We start from the raw sequence: 21,552 nt of genomic DNA on the forward strand, positions 1-21,552 counted from the left end.
GTTGCAGCTCTACATGTCCTTGCTTGATGCGCATTACGGGCATAACATCTCCTGACACGCCAATGAGTCAGCCAGCCTTACGGGGGATCGCGACCTAGCTACACTGCGATGTCGCTGTGGATAAGTGCCTTAGCTATAAGCATACAGATGAGCACCATTGGTTTACGAGCACCTATCTGTCCTGCATACGGTGAGTTACAGTTCCGCACTGGCAGAGAACATTCTCTGCCTGCATGAGAATTACTGGTCTGCTGTACATTGGCGATTTCAATACTGGGCTGAAGTATGCAACAAGGGACCCCCAATAATGACACCACACGCATGTTTGATAAAAACTTTATTTTCCTTTACTTTTCACATTGCACTCTTTATTTCGTGTTTGTATACTTTTGGTTGCTTAGCAACGGCGCTTTTTGGCGCCAAAAGATGTACTTAAAATCTCTGACACTAACGCTGTATGTTCATCCCTGACGAAGGTTCCAGTAGGGAACTGAAACGTAGGTCCAATAAAAACCTCACTATTTGCATCTAGCAACTTTGTTATCTTTTTGATTATTTTTGTGAAAACCCGTGAGTGCTGTCACTCTGTTATGTTTATTGTATTCCTTGCTCTGGCACCCGGGTATCGCTACAGATTGAAGGAGTGCTTCCTGTACTGCACCTTTATATATATATATATATATATATATATATATATATATATATATATATATATATATATATATATATATATATATATATATATATATATATATATATATATATGTTTGTGGCTGTAATGTGACAAAATGTGGAAAAGTTCAAGGGGGCCGAATAAGTCTGGATTATTTAATAAAAGAAAGGTAATCATACCTATGGATACGAGCAAAAAGATCCTCAGTTGTAGCAGGCCTTGTTGGAGTGGTCTCTTCTACATTTCCCATAATGTCGCTGCTTGTCCAGAGAACTGAATTCACCGTCTCTGTATTAAACACTTCAGCTGCATGGGAAATAAATACCAACTTTTATTGTGCAAGGTTTGCATTTAAATTATGCAGGAATAGAAGCAACAGTACAATCATGTCAATAATAATCTGATGTTACGAGGCTGTAGATGGCAGTGAAATAATAACTGAAGTGTTCCCTATCAATCCTTTATTTACTATATAAATACTGGCTTGTATCATCCCATAGTTAAAAGCATCACTACTGTATAGTACAGATTTAGAAACAATTCTCATATTGTGTAGACCAGTGCTGTCCAACTTCTACGGTGCCGAGGGCCGAAATTTCTCTAGCATACATGGTGGAGGGCCGCTAATGGAAGCCAGTTTTGACCACTCCCCTTTTTGAAACCACACCCACTTCAAACCACACCCATTTTATCACAATGGTGGTAGCACAGCAAAATCCCAAATGCTTGGTCCTTACTGTGGGGATATCAACCAGCATTCATATGTGAAAGAATTATGTCATATTAAGATATACCCTTAAATTCCATATGCCTCCTCCTCCCCTGTGGATAGCAGAGCAACCCCCAGTACATAATTACACACCTTTGGGACCATTTAATGGCTATTTCCAACTGCTAACAAACTCCCACAACAAACCCCTGCCAGGTTCACCTCCCACAAGCAGCATGGGGCAAGCAGAGTATGGCACACACAGGCAGCACTCTGCCTGTCCTATGCTGTCTGTGTGTGCCATACTCTGCCTGTCCTAACCTGCCTGTGTGTGCCATACTCTGCCTGCCCTACTCTTCCTGTGTGTGCCATACTCTGCTTGCCCTACCCTTACTGTGTGTGCCATACTCTGCCTGCCCTACCCTTACTGTGTGTGCCATACTCTGCCTGCCCTACCCTTACTGTGTGTGCCATACTCTGCCTGCCCTACCCTTCCTGTGTGTGCCATACTCTGCCTGCCCTATGCTGCCTGTGTGTGCCATACTCTGCCTGCCCTACCCTGACTGTGTGTGCCATACTCTGCCTGCCCTACCCTTCCTGTGTGCCATACCCACCCTGACCTATGCTGCCTGTATGTGCCATACTCTACCTGCCCTATGCTGGCTGTATGTGCCATACTCTGCCTACAGTACCTATGTCTGAGGTGTGAAGAAGTGAACAATGGGAGTGACTACAGTCTGAGCCTGAGGTGTGAACACTGCAGGGGTTGAACAATGCAGAAACTAAAAGGTGTGAAAAACACAGGGGATTACATTTTTAAACAATACAGGGGGATTACAGCCTGAATCTGAGGTGGGAACCATGCAGGGGGCCAGTTAATCTCAGTACTGATACCATTTAATGCTTACTCAAAGGTAAGCCATCAAAGCAGCCAGACAGGTGGGGGGCCACACAGAGGGGGGTCGCGGGCCGCATGCGGCCCGCGGGCCGCCAGTTGGACAGCACTGGTGTAGACCAATATGAGGGACCATGTTCCCTCTTCATAAACCTTTAGCAGCACAGGCTTATAGCAGAAAACCTCAAAAAATGATGACAGATAAGGTATCCTCAACTTCAAAAATAGTTATATAGAAATTATTTTGCAGTTCCAAGAGCCTTATAACAGCACTCACAGAACCCTCTAAAAAAGGGAGGCAGAATATAAATAGGAGAGGATCTGAATAGAAAGATAAGCAATATTAATCACAGAGCTTCTCAGGTCAGTGACCCCCATTTGAAAGTCAAATAATCTGGAAAAGACTGGTTCATTTAATGTGCAAACATACAGTGGCTTGCAAAAGTATTCGGCCCCCTTGAACTTTTCCACATTTTGTCACATAACAGCCACAAACATGAATCAATTTTATTGGAATTCCACGAGAAAGACCAATACAAAGTGGAAGTGGTGTACATGTGAGAAGTGGAACGAAAATCATACATGATTCCAAACATTTTTTACAAATAAATAACTGCAAAGTGGGGTGTTTGCTGTGTCCCCCACATGGCTTGTGGCAAACTGCAAACGAGACTTCTTATGGTTTTCTGTTAACAATGGCTTTCTTCTTGCCACTCTTCCATAAAGGCCAACTTTGTGCAGTGCACGACTAATAGTTGTCCTATGGACAGATTCCCCCACCTGAGCTGTAGATCTCTGCAGCCCGTCCAGAGTCACCATGGGCCTCTTGGCTGCATTTCTGATCAGCGCTCTCCTTGTTCAGCCTGTGAGTTTAGGTGGACGGCCTTGTCTTGGTAGGTTTACAGTTGTGCCATACTCCTTCCATTTCTGAATGATCGCTTGAACAGTGCTCCGTGGGATGTTCAAGGCTTTGGAAATCTTTTTGTAGCCTAAGCCTGCTTTAAATTTCTCAATAACTTTATCCCTGACCTGTCTGGTGTGTTCTTTGGACTTCATGGTGTTGTTGCTCCCAATATTCTCTTAGACAACCTCTGAGGCCGTCACAGAGCAGCTGTATTTGTACTGACATTAGATTACATACAGGTGCACTCTATTTAGCCATTAGCACTCATCAGGCAATGTCTATTGGCAACTGACTGCACTCAGACCAAAGGGGGCTGAATAATTACGCACACCCCACTTTGCAGTTATTTATTTGTAAAAAATGTTTGGAATCGTATGATTTTCGTTCCACTTCTCACGTGTACACCACTTTGTATTGGTCTTTCACGTGGAATTCCAATAAAATTGATTCATGTTTGTGGCTGTAATGTGACAAAATGTGGAAAAGTTCAAGGGGGCCGAATACTTTTGCAAGCCACTGTAATTGCTACATTTTTATTAGCAGTGTGTATGTCCTTAAAACTTTTTAAATATGGCATATTCACAAATTGCGAATATGTATGCGTACAGTCTGCATCCAAGTTACGCCACAACTTTAGCGGTGGAAAAAATATTAGCTAAACTAATTTATATTCACAAAGAGAAAAACTGCACTATATTTGCACATAATAATACAGAGGGCATACTGATGCAAATCTCAATTTAAAATTTTTGTGCGCAATTTGCATTTCACTGCGATTTGCAAAAAACGTAAAGACGGGCACAGCCGTGCAAAATTTAAGCATTTAGGGGAAAACATGCGCAAGCAACCATTTGCAAAAAAAAAATATGCACTGCGCAAACTTTATAAATGACCCCCAGTATGTCCTATTTTTAGCAAGTTTTCATGATTTCATTAATTAATGATTTTTTTCTAAATTATTTGTTTTGCTTTTTTTTTTTTTTTCATAGGGAGTAATGTAATATAAGGTGCAATATTTATTGCTACACATCCTTTTGGATGTAAGGGTTACAGCTCCTGGGCAAATTTTGTGCCTATTATTACCTATGATAATAATATTATAGAAAGGATAACCCCTTAAAAGTTAACTTGACATACTACCCCTTTAAACATATTATATACTTACGGTATATAAACATTGACATCTATGCACCCATTTGAGCAGCCAAGTAAAATATGTGCCCCAGCTGTGGAACCCCCCAGTGGCTGTGCAGGGGCCACACACAAAACAGGAGAAGGAATGTGTCTCTGCTGCCAGTAATGAGAACCACATAGTGCAAACAAATCTTCAGGTCTGTGCTTCTTATTACAAAAATTTCAACATTTCAAGCACCAGCTGTGCTCTTCCTTCTTCACAAACAAAAAAAAAAAAGGGGGGAGGCATGCGCGTCATGGAACAGTGAAGATGTCTCAGATGTGAGCTCCACGCGAAAGGGATAAAAGCAACCTAATGCCTCTAATCCATCTACAGCTGTACAGGAGCCATGGGGAAAAAAAGAATTAGAGACACTACCTGCACTATATCCCCATTTTTACAAAAGCCTGAGACAAACTGATGCGGATCCAAGATGGCGGCGGTGATCAAGAACCAGATTTCCGCTCAGCGGCTAGCTTGCCATTGCAGCCTCAAACGCCAGAGGGACACTCCGAATCCTCTCCTCTACACCCAGAAGGTACTGACTCTATTATAACACAAACAGTGACTACAGACATACTTATTAAACAACGCTCTGATCTGCGAGACTTTCTCTCATTAGCGATAACCAAGGCAGTTAAGTCTGCAGTACAGGATATTAAGGCAGACATTTTCTCACTAGGTCAACGGGTTGACCACTTGGAGATCGTTTCAGACAACATAATTGTACACCATAATACACTGAAAGATGACCTACTGACTCTGAGAGAGGAATTAATTTCATTGACAGCACACTGAGAGGACCTGGAGAACAGGAATCACAGACAAAACCTAAGAATCAGAGGTATCCCTAAAAACATACAACCCAAGGACCTCAGACAATACCTCAGAACTTTATTCTCTACACTACGCCCTGACCTACCGGCTGGTGGTTTGACCGGGCACACAGAGCGCTAGGCCCTAAAAGGCCCAACCAGCAAACCCAATATGTTGCCACTACTTTGAAAGCAAGGAACAAGTAGAGGCTCACACCAGAATGCTCCTGCATGTGGAGTTTTAAGGAACCAAGTTACAGATTTACAATGATATCTCTCCAATCACCCTAGCTAAGAGAAGATAGCTGAAACATGTGATGCAGCACCTAAGGGCCCACAACATCAGCTACAGATGGGGCTTCCCATTTAAGTTAATCGCCACCAACAATGGTCAACAATATACGCTCATGGATCCTCAACAAGCCAAGAAATTCCTACTCTCCATGGGCCTCCTGCTGATACCACAGATGGGATCTGAACCCCAGAAATCTCCAAGCAAAATGACCACCGAATAAGAAAGAGTCAGCTCCAACCAACCAAGGCCTCCACGGTGGCCATCTCCGACATCCGGATCACCAACTTGACTATACTGACGGACCGTCCTCACCTAAGCAACCGCTGCAGATATACCACTTCTACCATAGTGACAATGACAAAACCCTGTCTGCAAAGTTCCACAGACCCGGATATTTCACCCTGTGAGGCCTGGATGTTCCAATCGGCACCGGTACAACAACGTTAGTGCCTCACTTAAAGTGCCTGCAGTTACCAATCCAAGGGTAACACCCCAATAACTGACCTCTCATAACAGTTTATTTTCTCCCCTTTTTTTATTGAGTTATTTACCAGTGAACTTTTTCATTGCCCCCCTTCTCTTTTCTTCTCTCTCCCCTCACTCCCACTCCTCTCCTTCCCCCCTTTCTTTCCTTCCTCTTTCCCCTTTTTTCTTCCCCTATCTGCCTTTTATTCGGTTACTTGCATATTGATTTACCACTCCCAACTTGAAAACAAACAAAGGCTTCAAAACCTTATAATAAGATGGGCAACAAGTCCTGCAAAACACACCAGGTACCACTATGTATAAATCAATCTATAAATGCTACGAATTTTGATAGCACTACAGTAGCAAAATACATGATTCATGTACTAACACAATCTTCCATAACCACATTAAACATGTGGTACTACAAACATCAGAGTACAGTTCTCGATGTTATTGTTAATATGTTTTTTATACTATATGTAAATATGTCATTATGCAAAACTATCTCAAACTCTGTCGCTTGAAAGAAATATACCTACACTATTTTCTAGTAAGGTCCTAAACCAAGTTTTAACTGTATGGTTTAATCATTTTACATTTGACTTTAATACCATCTTAACCTATAAAATCTTTGTACTAGCTAACATAGCAGTACTCCCCAGCAGGAGGAAGTATGCATAGGATCCCAAAGCACCCACTCCAAAACTTTCAAAATGATCAAGTTACTCTCCCTTAATGTCAAAGGACTTAACAGTGCCCGAAAATGTACCCTAGCTATAAAAGGGATTCAAAGACACGGGGCACATATTGCAGTGCTACAAGAAACTCATTTTAAGGCCTCTGACAATAACAGAGTGCGCTCTTGAATATACACACAAAGCTACCAAGTGTGTAGCAACCAAAAGAAAGCCAGGGTTCTTAACTTTAATCCGAAAAGACTGCCCATTCTCTATAACTAAGCAAATTGCTGATCCTAAAGGCCACTACCTCCTGCTTCAGGGCACCTATGTCAGCACCCCTATTACACTTGTAAATGTATACCTTCCTAATGTCAAACAGCTCCACAGATTAAGAAAGGTACTATCTAAACTAGCAGAAGCAACAGCTTCTATAATTATTATTGGAAGAGATTTTAATATGGTACTCTCAGATATATTTGATAGGGACATCCCCCACAACCCCAAATCTCGATCAACACATCAAGCAAAACAGTTTAGATCAATGTTGAGAGCTCATTCCTTATTAGATATTTGGCGCATCAACCACTCTAAGGAAAAAGTGGTTCACATTTTACTCCTCACCCCACAAAATCTCTACCAGACTAGACTACTTTTTTTTTTTTTCTCTCCTCAACGTCTGAAATATCCTACAGACTCCTCCATACAAGCCATATCCTGGTCTGATCATGCTCCCATCACAGTATCCATCTCACTACCTCACTACTATACAGCACTATCTCTGGTTAAAAATAAATTGGTCCAAAACAGAGGCACTCTCCTTAAATATAGAGGGCCATACAAAAAGGGCATTGACACAAAACTTAAAACACAAATGGCAAACGTCCCACTTGAAATATATAGGGATTCACATCACCCCCAAGTTTGAGGATCTCTATAAGGCAAATTATACACCACTAATTAAACAAATCACACAAGACCTTAAGGAATGGAATAAACCCTCTATCTTGGTTTGGCCGTATAGCTTCTATTAAAATGAACATATTACCTAAACTATTATATCTTTTTGAAACTCTACCTGTCACGGTTCCCAGAACTAGCTTAGAAAGTATTCAAAGGGAAATTTTGAAATTTATCTGGAAAACTAAGAAAGGCAGGATCCCAAGGTCGGTCCTACTCACAAGCAGATATCAAGGAGGATTAGCTGTGCCAGACATCTCCAAATATTACGATGCATCCCAATTAAGACAAACCCTACCATGGATCCAACCATCACCCCCCACAAGGTGGGCACAAATAGAAACCTCTTACACCCACCCTTACCATATTAGCAGTCTTCTATTTACTGAAAACCGCACCTGCCCCAATAATATTCACTGTCACAACTTGGAATTGATGTAAACAGAAATACAAAATACGTGGACCCTCCTCCCCCCTCACCCCTATATTGGGAAATCCTGAGTTCTCACCGGGGCTACTTTGGAATCATAAAACGACCTGGGCACCGATCAATATGACTTTTTATAGACCCAAGGAATCACACTTATTGTACAGTGCTGCGGAATATGTTGGTGCTTTATAAATTAATGTTAATAATAATAATAATCACAAGCCCTACCGCTATATAAGACTCAAAGAGAAATATAAGTGGGCTAAAGATAAATCTATGGAATATTGGCAAGTCCAACACTTTATAATTTCCAAACTGGGCACAGCCGCAGCTAACCCTCTGACCCTGTATGAAAAAATCCTTAGTTCTCCATGTCCATGTCTCTAAGTCACCTGCGCACACAAAAAGAACGTTTATAAGGTAATAATGAGATGGTATATGACACTAGACAGGCTATCAAAAATATATCCAAACAGCTCCCCATACTGCTGGAGGGGACGTACAACCAGAGGTACCTTGAACAATATATTATGGCAATGCCCTTGGGTAACAAACTATTGGATAGAGGTGAGCAACCTTATCTGCTCGGTACTTGCAATACCACTCAATATTAAATTACCACATCTCCTACTGGGACAACCCGTAGCGAAACTTAACCGCCCAGTTCAGAAATTAATAAAACCATAACAGCGGCATGACTAGCACTCACTTCCAAATGGAAGTCACAACAATCCCCAGCATATCAGCATATCTGAGGTAATAACAAGAGTGGAAAATAAAAAACGATTTGAAACTATGACGGCTTATATAATAAACAAACACCACCGTATGGTCACCATGGGAGGCCTACTTTGCACTGAACCCCCAAGAGAGCTAAAAAAACCCCATAAATACAATAAATGATGGAATTTAAAAACCATACGTTAGCAATAGCCCACGCAGAGGTTGCTGAATTACGAAATATGCTATGTAATAATGTCCGGATTTCATTACTCATTGGCCTATTGGTTTTGTATCTGTGTTCATACCATGTTTTTCTCACTTACATGCTAAAGAAAAATGTCAACTAATCAGCTGTCAAGATACTTTGATGTGCAATGTTTCACATGTACTGCGTTACAACCTTTCAAACTTGGCAAATAAAAATTTGAGTTACAAAAAAAAAATAAAAATGCAAGCCTTAAAAATGACTTACCACTGTTGAAAATAATCCGCTTTTAGAGTAACCGACTGTCAATAAGCTGTAACATTTACAAATCATTTATCTGACTGTCAAATGCCTCTGTGAATTCAATAATAAAAAATATAAGTTACAAAAAAAAAAAATGACTTACCACTCTCATCATCTTGAGATGCATTCTGGTTGCAGCTTGTATTCTCAGTCTCAGAAATGTTACCACTAATGTTGAATTCATCTGACATGGATTGCTGCTCTTCCTTTTGCTGATGATTCTGAATTTCTGGAACTGATGGTAGTATGAAAATCATATTTTTAGCAGCTTTGCATGGGGATAACCAGGCTTCTTGTTCTTGGTGAGCCAAACCATTGGTTGGACCTGCTATGTCTTCATCTTTAGTTCTGTCATTTATCTCCCCCACACAACATTTGCTAACTGAATCTTTTTCAAAGGCATTTGGCATGCTTCTCACATTTTCAGTGACTTGAGCTATTTTTTCTGCTGCCAAATCAAGTTGTGGCGTTGGGGCAATAAGTACAAGTTTAGGCTTCTTTGAAACAAGAGGCGGCTCCTTGCTAAGAGATGAATTTGGTGTGCTTTGTGACATACTTGGTTTCTCATGAGGAGATAATTTGGGCCCTGATGAGTTTCCATTGTATGCTGAATTTGTATTTTTTTCTATGTGCTCTTTATATGCCTTGTCTGCTTCTATTTCACCAATAGTTAGTTTCACTGCATTGCTTTTAAAACCAGAGACTTGCTGGGCAGGAATGCTGAAATTTTCTATTTGGCTTTCACTAGAATTTAGTTCTGGAGAAGCAGCTGGTACTAAACATGGCTGTACCAATAAGGCGGATGTCTCATCCTGTAGGTGGGATTCTGACATGTGTTCTCTTAATGTTTTAGTTTCCAGTTGTGATGCTTTTTTCACAGATCTCAAATGAACCATTTCTAGTGCATGAGAAGTAACTATAGGAACAGTTGGTATCAACAGTTCATGTTTACTGTGATCATTATGTACAAAATAACTGCTTTCAGAATTTCTGAGAGGAAATGATTCTGTTTCAATTTTCAGCATTTCAATGTTAAGTGGAGGTACAGGTGATGGGACCATGCTGTGCATCATGGAAAGAGAAGGTGGAAAGGAAGGATATGGAAGACTGTCCTTAGGTTTACTCATGGCAGTGTTTTGAGAGAAGGGAAGCCACATATCCATGCTATCCGCTGTTAGCCTTGTAAATTCAAGGGAAGGAGGTGGACATTTTGGTGAACACTCGACAAAAATTGTGTTGGTTGCATTCATTGCTGGGGGTGGGGGCATGTCAGGAGTGAGTTGTGGGGTTGGAAGAGTGTGATGGGCTGACAACATAACAGTTGAAATTTGCATGTTCTGCTGCAGAGAGTCCAATGTATTTGAAGAAAGGGAAGTAGAGGAAGATGAAACTGAAACCGAGGATACCAATGAAGATCGTCTTTCAGGTACTTTTGGTTTTAACTTGTATTTTCCATTTTCTGGATATATATTCTTTGAGAAAAGAGGCACTGGTGTCAATGTGGTGGGAGTGTTTGACTGACTTGAATATCCACTAGATGGTGATGTAACTCTGTATGTTTTTTCTGAAGAGGAATTACTAACTTTAACTGATCCAGTGTACCCATGTGGTGCTATGGTCTTCATTCCATAGGTCAGCTCACATGCACTGTAATTATTAAGACCATCAGGATTACTTAGATTGTGTTTTGCAAATGATTTGGGTTGCTCTTTTGGAGTCTGTGAACAGTCAATAAAGGAACTCCACTGATCCGCATATTCAGATTTCATGCTACTGGTTTCACTCTGAGAGGGTGTCACAGTACAGAGAGTGTACATATTTGGAGCAATAACAGATTTTCCACTACTAGTGCTGCTAAGTGTACTCTGGCTACATGAGCACATGATGCAGGGATCTGCATAATCCATACAGTGACTTGACTGCAAAGTGGACCCAGTGCTCTTACTCTTCAAGTTTAGTTGCAAGGACTGTTGAAGCGTAGCAATAAGAGTTTCACTGAGCACCTGCCCACTGGTCTGAATATCTTTCTTAGATGGCCTTCTAAGTGAGTCTGTCCTGGAAGGTGGGGGGGGAGGATTTTTAGATTTCTTTAAAGATATGCTACGTGGAAGTGATTTGTCACTATATCCTGTTTTCACTTCTATATTTGCAGCTTTTTTTGTTTCAAAGATATTTATATTATAGTGTAGATTCTGAATGCTTTGGTCCGTCAAACTAATTCCAGAATCTATATGCATTGATGTGCAAAAATCATCATGGTTCAGAAAATACAAAGAGCTGGAATCTACCTTCCCCTTAGAACTGCAGGCGCTCATATTGCTAACAGGAGACCCAGAAATTACAGAAGATAGTTTCCTAGATGGAGCACCGTCATTGTGCCTAGATTCATACAACCAGTTGTCAGCACTATTAATGCTGCTAGTTATACTACCATTTCTTTGACGACCATCTGAGTAGCTTAATTCACTTTGATTGTCACTGTCAAATGAGTAGTTGTTAAAGCCAGTGTTAATTTTGCAAGGAACGTTGTGTGGAACATCTCTTTTTTTACTGATAGGTGACTTTGTATCTGATATCTGTGAGTTCCTAGATGAACTGTTTTCACGCCAGTTACCAGGTGAGGAATTATCTTTAATGCCAGAAGTATAGTCCCTGCTAATACCATTTCTGTTAGAAGATGAACTGTGGACTCTTGGTTTCTTGTCCAGAAGTCCACCTCTGTGGGGAGTGTGAATACTTATTACTTCTGAGGAATATGAAAGTATGGCATTTGGAATAATGTTTGTTGAATAAGAAGAATGAGGCGAGACCATACATGCTGGACTTGAGGCAATTTCACTAGTAGAATTTTTTACTTCTTGAGACTCAGGCCTTTGATTAATAGTTGACCTAGGGTTACTCCTTAATTGAACATTAGTATCATCCACTTGCAGTTTGTTTAACTGCCAAGGCAAAGTTGTAAAAGGGTCCTCCATGTTGCTGTAATAATAATTTTTTTGGTTAAGGGATTGAAGAGATTCTCTTGCACCAATCCTGGGCAGACTACGGAAGTGCAGGTTACCATTTAGATATGAAGAACAAGCTGCAGAGTCACTTAGAGTAGACATGTTGCCAGAGGAAGTGGACATCAGAATTCCAATTCCTTGCCCTTTCTGTGCTCTGATTCTTCTAATTGATGGTGGCACTATTTTTATTTTATTGGTTTGGCAGCCAAAATCTCTGGTGTCCAGAAATTGCATTGAGTGGTGACAATGTTCCAAAGTATTAAAATCATCAGGTATGAGCACTGAATTCCTTCTTAGGTCAGAGTGTCCAGTACCTGCTGTTGGGTTCAAATATAAATGAGAAATTGATATGTAATTATTTGTTCTAGAATACCGAACAACTGAACATATAAAAATGATACACACCTGTTATCATACATTTTCTTTAAAATGCACTGTGGAAAAACAACTAGACCATGCAAGGTCCACCACACCATGCAAAGATATAAATTACATTTTTCATCCTGTACAATGTCTTGGCATTAAAATACTTCACTAATCAATAAATATCAAACCAGCTTTATTAGTCAAAAGTCACGTTTATGGAACCTACGCATTCTTACACAGTTCAAAGAATAACAGGACTTTTTCTGCAGGGAATAATGGATCAAACTACTACGTAACTATCATATCAGCAACCTCATGCTCAACACATACAGATAATTACAGAACCATGCAACAATGAGACTGCATTCAATGTTTCAGGATCTATACTTGTTCTGAATAGAGCATAAGAACAATTGTTAATCAGTATTCAGTAAAAGAATAAACAATACATTTTGGTAGCACATTAGCTAGCAGTTCTATCTGGATGCAATACATTGTCTTTTGATTAGTCAAAATATACTCAGTTAATGGTGAAAAAATCTTGTAAAATAATAAAGAAATAAATGAAATGAAATAAAGAAATGTTACCATCTTAACATAATTTGTCTATGAAGATTCTCATTCATCCAGGTCATGATATACAGTATCTAGTAGAAGTAAAAAACAACTGGACTTTTCTGATATTTTCTCAAAAATGTTTCACCACTCATCCGAGTGGCTTCTTTAGTCCAAATGAATTCCCCGGCAGAAAACTTGCAGATTACAGAAACCATGTTCTTTTTAAACTATACAATGCTGCTATCAGGGAATCGCACCATGAAGCCTACGTCTGGGTTCTTCGGTTAAAGGTCACAGGGCCAAGGTGATCCTTCCCAGAAACAACTGTTAAATGAACGGGGTAGACAGACTAACTTCTCAATCGAGGTCCTGGTTCATAAATTTGATAATATAAAACAGAGACTGACAGCACAACTACGAGTGCGGACTTAGCAAAGAGTGGTTGAATTCTCAGAGCGGCCGCAACTTGCGCAACATGCCATGGGCAAGGAGACGCAAATAACCAAATTCACCAATTTCTTATCACATACCAACAACACCCAACGAACAGACAAATCAACAGGGAGGAAGATGAGAACAAGACATGCCAGAACATCAAGGACCTGCGGGTAAAGAACTTATCAGACAGAAGATTGTCTTAGCCAAGGGACTAAACTTTGCGGTGGCCCCAAGGTATGTCTCAGTGGTAGACTTCATCACAGCCACACAGCCATCCATCCATAACAATAAGGTACCAGTGAATGAGGTTGAAAACATCCAGTTGAAAGTATCAGCAGCCCTAGCTAATGCTAAAGCCCCCCCGTCCAAGTTTGCAGGAGAGGAGGGCTCTGACATCACTTGCCAAGGACTCAAGTGTCACTATCCTGCCAGCGGATAAAGGAAGGCGTACAGTGGTACTAAATACAGACTGCCATGCCAAAGTGTCCACACTGCTCAATGATTAAGACACATATGAACAACTCAAGAGAGCTCCAACAAGCAACTACAAGAAAAAGGTTATAGACTGCTTGCAACACCTTGAGAAGGAAAGGGTCATCAGTCCATCTTTGTACCATAGCCTTTACCCAGGTGAAGCCAAGCCACTCCATGCCTGTTAATGTCTGGATGAGTTCTTGAACAAGCATAATATCCAAGGCTATTGTGATACTAATATCAGTTAGTATTAGTATATATAGTTTATGTATAGATTGGTAAGTATAGGTTGTGTGTGCTGGGTTTACTTGGAAGGGTTGAACTTGATGGACTTTGGTCTTTTTTCAACCCTATGTTTCTATGTAACTAACTATGTAACTATATATGGACTCCCAAAAATACACAAAGAAGGAGCCCCTTTGAGGCCAACTGTCAGCAGCATTAACTCTGTGACTTATAACATCGCTAAATACGTGGGTACCATCTTAGCTCCCTTAGTTGGAAACACAGTACACCACATTCAGAACTCAATAGACTTTGTCAAAAAAGTGCAGGAGTTAAAACTGGAGATCGATGATACAATGGTTTCCTATGACGTTACATCTCTGTTCACATGCAAACCCACTACCGAGGCAATTGAAACAGTGAGGAAACGACTGAAACAAGACAACACCCTCAGCAGCAGAACAAAGCTGTTTTTCTGTTTGTCTCCAATTGTAGTGAACTTTTACATGGAAGAAGTGGAAAAGAAAGCCCTGGACACCTTCAAGGGAACAACACAAAGTCATTGGTTCAGATATGTGGATGACACCGAGGTCAAAATTAAAGCACACAAGGTTCCAGCCTTCACCAAACACATAGGGGGGAATACACAAAAGTGGAGATAGCCCTTTTTTGGAGTAAAAGTGGTGGAAAAACTGGTGGAAAACACTTTCTCCAGATTCACAAACAGAAATCCGCCTAAATTCCGACTCAACCGCCACTTTTCCGTTTTTGGTGAAGGAAAGACAGTTTACAGACACTTTTATGAATTTGTCGTTTAAACAAAATTTATACGACGTTTTAACAACATTTTTTCCCGACATTTTCCCCCGACATTTTCAAAATGGAGTAAAGCTCAGTGCAACTCTGTCAGATCAATTCTCAACGCTTTTGTTTTGTTTTGTTTCCCCCAGTCTCCATTTCACACCTAAGGTAGGGGCCCCATTGGGGGATCGTTAAAATATTAATGGGGATTAGCAGCCTATTGTTAGGGGACAAGTTTCTGTCTAACCCTAGAACAATAGGTGCAAAAAGCCTCATTAACATTTTATAAACAAGTAAAACACTGATTAAAAAAAAGTTTAATTTATATCTTAAATATAAAAAGTTTTTACCTCACATTTGCATTGTTATGCTAGCTTTAGCATACAATAATACATTTTGTGTGAATATATTGTAAACATTTTTATTAAAAGGAAAAGTAAAGCCTCCCAGTCAAATTTTTAGTTTAAGCAACAGTGCCCCCTCTTTCACTGACATTTGCCCCAACTTATCTGTGCCCCCATAGCATGTCCAGAACTACAGAGCTGCTTAACTGCATTGCCCCCCACCTGTTCCCAGCAGCCATCTTGGTGATCAGCAAACAGCACATACACACTGGCACCCAAACTGGGATATTGGGGTACAGGGTTGGACTGGCCCAACAGGGCACTGGATAAAAACCCATTGGGCCCTAGCTCTATTCACTGGGCATGTTGGTGTGTGGGCTGGATTGCTGCTGACCAGTAATGATTAGAGAAGAAGGTATTTAGACCCTTAAATCTTGTTACAGTAGTGGAATTACACAGAAATATAGAAAGCATTTGAAAGCCCAGATTGTCCTGAAAAAATGAAATATAGTTTCTCTGGGCAAACTAAAATTATCCCTTAGGAAATGCCACCAAGTGAAATGACAAATGGCAAATGAAATGCAAAATCCTGCTGGTAAAATCCTTATCCCAAGGCTCGTGTAGCTGTGGGACTGGGTTTGATGGCACCGACAGATTTACTAAGAGCTAAAGGCAAATTAAAAAAAAAAATGTCGGGAAAATGACAAAATCTGAAAACAGTCTGTTAAAAAGACAACTTCACAAAAGTGGAGATAGAGGTTTGTGAATTAGGTGGAAAATCCGACAAACCTGTCTCCACTTTTATTTTGTCTCAATATCACCACTTTTGTGAATTCCCCCCATAAAGTCGGTGGACAAAAACATCACATTCAAAAGGGAAGATGTGAAAGACAGCAAACTGGCTTTTTTGGACTGTGCAATAATTATCAAAGGGGGGGGGGGGCTGGATATTGAAGTATACAGGAAACCCACCCACACAGATCAGTACTTGCTGTTTGATTCCCACCACCCTTTGGAACATAAACTGGGTGTCATTAGGACTCTACATCATCGGGCAGAAACTGTGGCATCCAATGCAAAGGCTAAAGAGAAGGAACACAAACATCTAAAAAGGAAAACTTGTGGGTACCCAGACTAAAGTGAACCCAGTCTGCAAAAAGACCAGACCAACAAACAGAAGTGACGAACACAGCAGGCGAAGCAACATAGTGATCCCATATGTTGCTGGAACATCAGAAAAAAAAAAGAATTTTCAACAAACATCGCATTCCTGTGTTTTTCAAACTCAGCAACACTCTGAGACAAAAGCTGGTGCACCCTAAAGACCCTACACCAAAGCACATGAAAACTAATGTGGTATATGCTGTCCAGTGTAGTGAAGAGTGCTCTGACCTATACATTGGGGAGACAAAACAACCTCTCTGTACAGGGGCGATTCTAGACAAATCGCCGCCTGAGGCGGCTCCTGGATGCCGCCCCCCCGCTCACCTTCTGAGCGCAGGAGCGGGTCCGGGGGCGGTGAGATCGCTAGTGCAGAGAGCGCAATTGCGTTCTCTGCACTAGAAGAGCCGAATTTCCGGTTTAAAAAACGGAAATTCGGCTCTTAAAGTTACCAGGAGCGGCTTTTTGCCGCCCCTGGTAACTGGGGCGCTTCTGCCGCCTGAGGCGAGTTTCTCAACTCGGCTAATGGCAGAAGCGCCCCCTGTCTCTGTAAGAGAATGGCCCAACATAGTAGGGCTAACTCTTTAGGACAAGACCCAGCAGTCTATCTACACCTCAAGGAAAAAGGACACTCTTTTGAGGACAGTAACGTGCATATTTTGGACCGAGAGGACAGATGGTTTGAAAGGTGTGTGTAAGAGGCCATTTATGCCAGCCTGGAAAAACCATCCCTGAACAGAGGAGGGGGCCTGGGACACCGCTTGTCATCAACATACAATGCCGCTTTGAAATCCTTACCCCGGTGGTTTCACAACAGTTCACACTTCCAGTCATGTACTTAGAAGAATTAACACCTGCACCAATGAGAATCATGGTACCATTGTGACTGGATCATACCTTCTTACACCTGTCAGTTTCAGCTAACACCTAACTGAATAAGTTCAATGGAACCATTGTGATTGGATGTCTGTGACTGTACTACCCCCCAAGGGTTTAAATGCCGGGGAATTCCCTACCAGTCATTTGAACTAAAGAAGCCACTTGGTTGAGTAGTGAAACGTTTCCAAGAAAAGTTCAGTTGTTTTTGACTTAATTCTACTTACCATAATTTCAATTTCCAAGTCACTTTTCATGGCAGCATTCACCAACATTGGGTAATCCACACAATTCTAGGTCATTGGACAAGAAAAGGTCCAGCTCCTTTGCCTTAGTAACCAAGAAGAACTGAAGGGAGGGAAGTTGGTGCATGCTGCCATGAAGAGTGACTTGGAAATAAACATTATGTTAAGCTAATAACATTTCTCTATTTTCCAGGTCACCATGGCAGCAAACACCAACAATGGGAACTATCCAAGCTTAGATGAAGGCTGCTTAAAAAATGATTACAGAACCTTCAGTGTATGTGTAAAGACTTTTTGCTCGCCCCTTGAAAATGTAACACATCCAGTTTGTAATGTTAGATAAAGGTAGATGCCAAAGTCCATATTGATGCTTTGCAAATGGCTTCCGGTGGGGCCCTAGTTTCTGCCACCCAGGATGTAGCAATTACCCTGGTACAATGTGCTCTAAGGTCCCTCTTGTATCCCCCTTGTCCCTTCTTCTCAGTCACCTTCCACAATGTGCTCCTTAATTGATAAATATGAACAGGACATCTAGCTTTTTCTTTTAAAAGTTGAAATAATTTGTCTGTAGTAAAGACTTTAGGAACTGTTGCAGTCCTGTGCTAAAAGCAGAGTATTGGTATTTAGACAGCAATTGGAACCAAAATACCTTTGCTCTGACATCAACAGTGTGTGCTGAACATCTGGCTTTACACCCCACTTCTGGGCAATAGAATGCATCCAGTCCCTGCATCTTTTGGTGTGCATGTCAAAACAGCAAAAAAGTCTCTCACTGGCTCCATGGTAACAACTGACCTTTCGTGCCTTAATACCAGCTGTGGACCAGAACTGGGCAAAACATATACTCTTGTCATGGTCTGAATATCAGCCTTCCAGGAAATCTGCAGACTATGTCATAATCCCAAGGGCAACATCTAAACCAGAGGTAGAATCCTATGCCCCTGCAAACTGGTAAGGGTTGTACATATGGGGGTGGGGGGGGTGGGGGGGGTGGAGGCTTATATATAATGTTAAACCATACCCTGTTCAGTGACCTAGAAGGGCAGGGATTACCCAGTGTTGCCATAGTGACTTCGGAAATATAAACACATTTAAAATATAATTTTGATACAATTAGGTGGTAATTTATTTCAGCATTATCCAGCAGTCTGGTCTATGAAAGGCTTTACATTTCTTGTTCAATATTTTGTAGGACATTAGATTGTGTTGATTTTGATGGCGACAGTAGATGTAATTAAACTAGTAGTGGTGAGCAATGAGGATGGTTTCGTGATTTGGAATACAGATCTCATGAGCCATACCTAGCTCCTTCTGTAAGTTGTTTGGGACGCCTGTTATAGTCTTTCTCCTTTTGACTTTCTTCGAACATCTTACGGCAGTGTCTGTATAAATAAGTGACCGCTGAAAGCTGGCCTGGCGGTTGAAATTCTCCCCTGATATACAGTAGTAGAACAAGCAAGGTAATATTAATTTTAAGCACCCTAACATCATGCATTGGTTACCTCTAGATTACAATTACTGATAAGATGTTAATAGATGATGTTAGTATAGTAAGTCCTACAGCAATTAAAAACCAAAATCATGCACATTGTCACAATAAGTCTAACGGTGCACTACAGGCCAATGGGGGTAGGAAGTTCATCTCTTTTGCAGATAGCTGCTGAAATTTTTAAAATGCAGAGCTATTGAGCCAAATGAAGAAAACTTTCCACAGTTACCCGGTGATGTGTGACCTGCAGCAATCTTTATTATTCCAGACATGAAGATATTTTAGATGATTTGTCACCGGTTGGTACTACAGATCCTGCAAGTGACAAATTGCTCTGTGCACCTTTAAATTTTGCAGAAAAGTGCAGTTGAAAGTGTAGTTTTGTTTCCTTTAGTAGAACAAGTGAGAATGGAGAAGACATTCAGTAGCTCAATGCCAATGCCTAATGAATTTAGCTGCGTTAGAAGTCCATTGACTTCTTGGGGGCCACTATAAAGAGTTTATTTTCAATCAATTCTTATTAAGGTAATTAATATGCAGAGGATAATTTTAGTGTAAGGTTACACACCAGTGTGTCATGTTGTGGAAGTGATTAAAATGGCAGCAGCTGCCCCAGATCACATTAATCTGAACTAAATGGGAAATTACAATGCAGGCATTACCCTGTACTAAGAACTATGCAGCAGGAACATTTTGGGTACAGTCAGTGACCCTTAGAAAAAAATACTGACCACACTGACACACGTGTCAGTGGAACCCTACCACAGCCCCATGCTTCTGCCTCCATCTTGGCATATTTTTGTCTTTATTCTGCAGCAGCCAAGCACCAGTACTTAGTTTTATCAATACCATATTCCAGCTTCTGTTGGTAAACAATTAATTCCCGTCTCCTGTGTCTGGATAATATGAGTTGCAACTTAATAAGAGCTGGGAGTTTCAAGCTTGCTCCGGTGACAGCCATTTTACTTTTCTAAGATTGGAAAAAATAACCAGGCCTTATTGTGACAAAGACAAAATGCAACAATTAACTAAAAATAACTGGAAATTAACCCCATCACTTCCACTGAATAATGCCACCATGTTTATTTTAAAATATGCATAATATATATATATATATATATATATATATATATACACAGTATATCCTGTATTAGCTGAATTCAATGCATTATGCATATAAAATGAATGCAGACATTAAAATTTAAATGTAAAGTACAGATAACAGAACATGCGTAATGCGACTCCAGGAACCAATCAATGCATTATGCTCAAGAGAGGTGAGGTAGACTGGTGACCAAGCAGTTATGTGTGCTATATATTGTTTCTTGCATTACCATAGTGTCTTATTTTATAGTAACTAATTTGCTAAAATAACCTTTCATTGATAATGTGAGTTAGAATTTTAGAATTTCAAACTACTCAGTGTTATCATAGATTGCATTTGGAAGACATGTACATTTCATGTTGAAGCACATATCTAGCCAGTGTCTGATAAGGGTTTCCTAGAGCCACTATAAAGAGCCACTGCCAGAGCAATTAGATATAAATATTGCCAGGTTAGTTTTTTTTTTTTTTTTATATATATAGGCCCATGGTGGATACAAGGACGGCCAGATGGGAATTCTCCTAGGCTGGGCCCACTGGAGATCCTCTTGGTAAGTCTTGCCCTGCTTCCAGCACAGACCAGTACAAATATAATTCATTTAAGGCTCCATTTATATGGTAAGGGTTCAACTCTAAATTAAATATCTATGGCTTGAATTATTCAGTTGAATTATCAAGTTTTAAATGTTGAGGTGGTCATTAGTGTTAAAGTTTGATTCTGAAGGTATCTTTCTACAGAAATATACCTTCAATGAGTTTAAAATTTGCTCTCTTAAAAATCTACCATACCCTTTCCCAACTGCAATAGTGGATGCTGGATGGGCCGGATGTGGATATCCCATCTAGGATAGTTGGCTACTTTTTCTGAGACACAGCAAATATTGACACAGCCCAGAGGTATATCTGGGCATGCACATTTGGGGGGAGTCGAAATGCTCAGGGAGTTGTGTAATTACTGCGAAGTGCCTACACTGTCAACAGGTTGGTGGGCTGGCCTGTGAAACATGGCCCATACAACAAGGTTGGTGGGCTGGCCTGTGAAACATTGCCCATAGCCTTGTGGAGAGGAAAGCTTTAGCCCATAGAAGGGGTTGCGTCCGCTTCCTTTTCAAACCTGCACAGTCAACCACTCTGTCTTGAAACAAGACCAGCTTACTAAAGACAGCAAGGGTCATTTATTAACACTGGTCAAATTTGCCCAAGGGAAGTAACATATCAAATTGTTGCATTCATTG

At 40.7% G+C, this 21,552-nt stretch overlaps 1 protein-coding gene across 9 annotated transcripts in view; it reads right to left on the reverse strand.

The window, feature by feature from the left end:
- The window catches only part of nhsl1 (NHS like 1), a 185,396-nt gene that overhangs the window by 26,590 nt on the left and 137,254 nt on the right, over positions 1-21,552 (reverse strand). For 8 of the 9 annotated variants that reach the window (XM_012962801.2, XM_012962804.2, XM_012962805.2 and 5 more), the window contains 3 exon segments: positions 19,026-19,157; positions 9,335-12,553; positions 853-979 (listed from right to left, as the gene is read on the reverse strand). In XM_012962801.2, coding sequence (XP_012818255.1) covers positions 853-979; positions 9,335-12,553; positions 19,026-19,157 — 3,478 coding nt within the window. 9 annotated transcript variants of the gene reach the window in all.

Source organism: Xenopus tropicalis, chromosome 5 (assembly GCF_000004195.4).
Source record: "Xenopus tropicalis strain Nigerian chromosome 5, UCB_Xtro_10.0, whole genome shotgun sequence".
NCBI lineage: Eukaryota > Metazoa > Chordata > Amphibia > Anura > Pipidae > Xenopus > Xenopus tropicalis.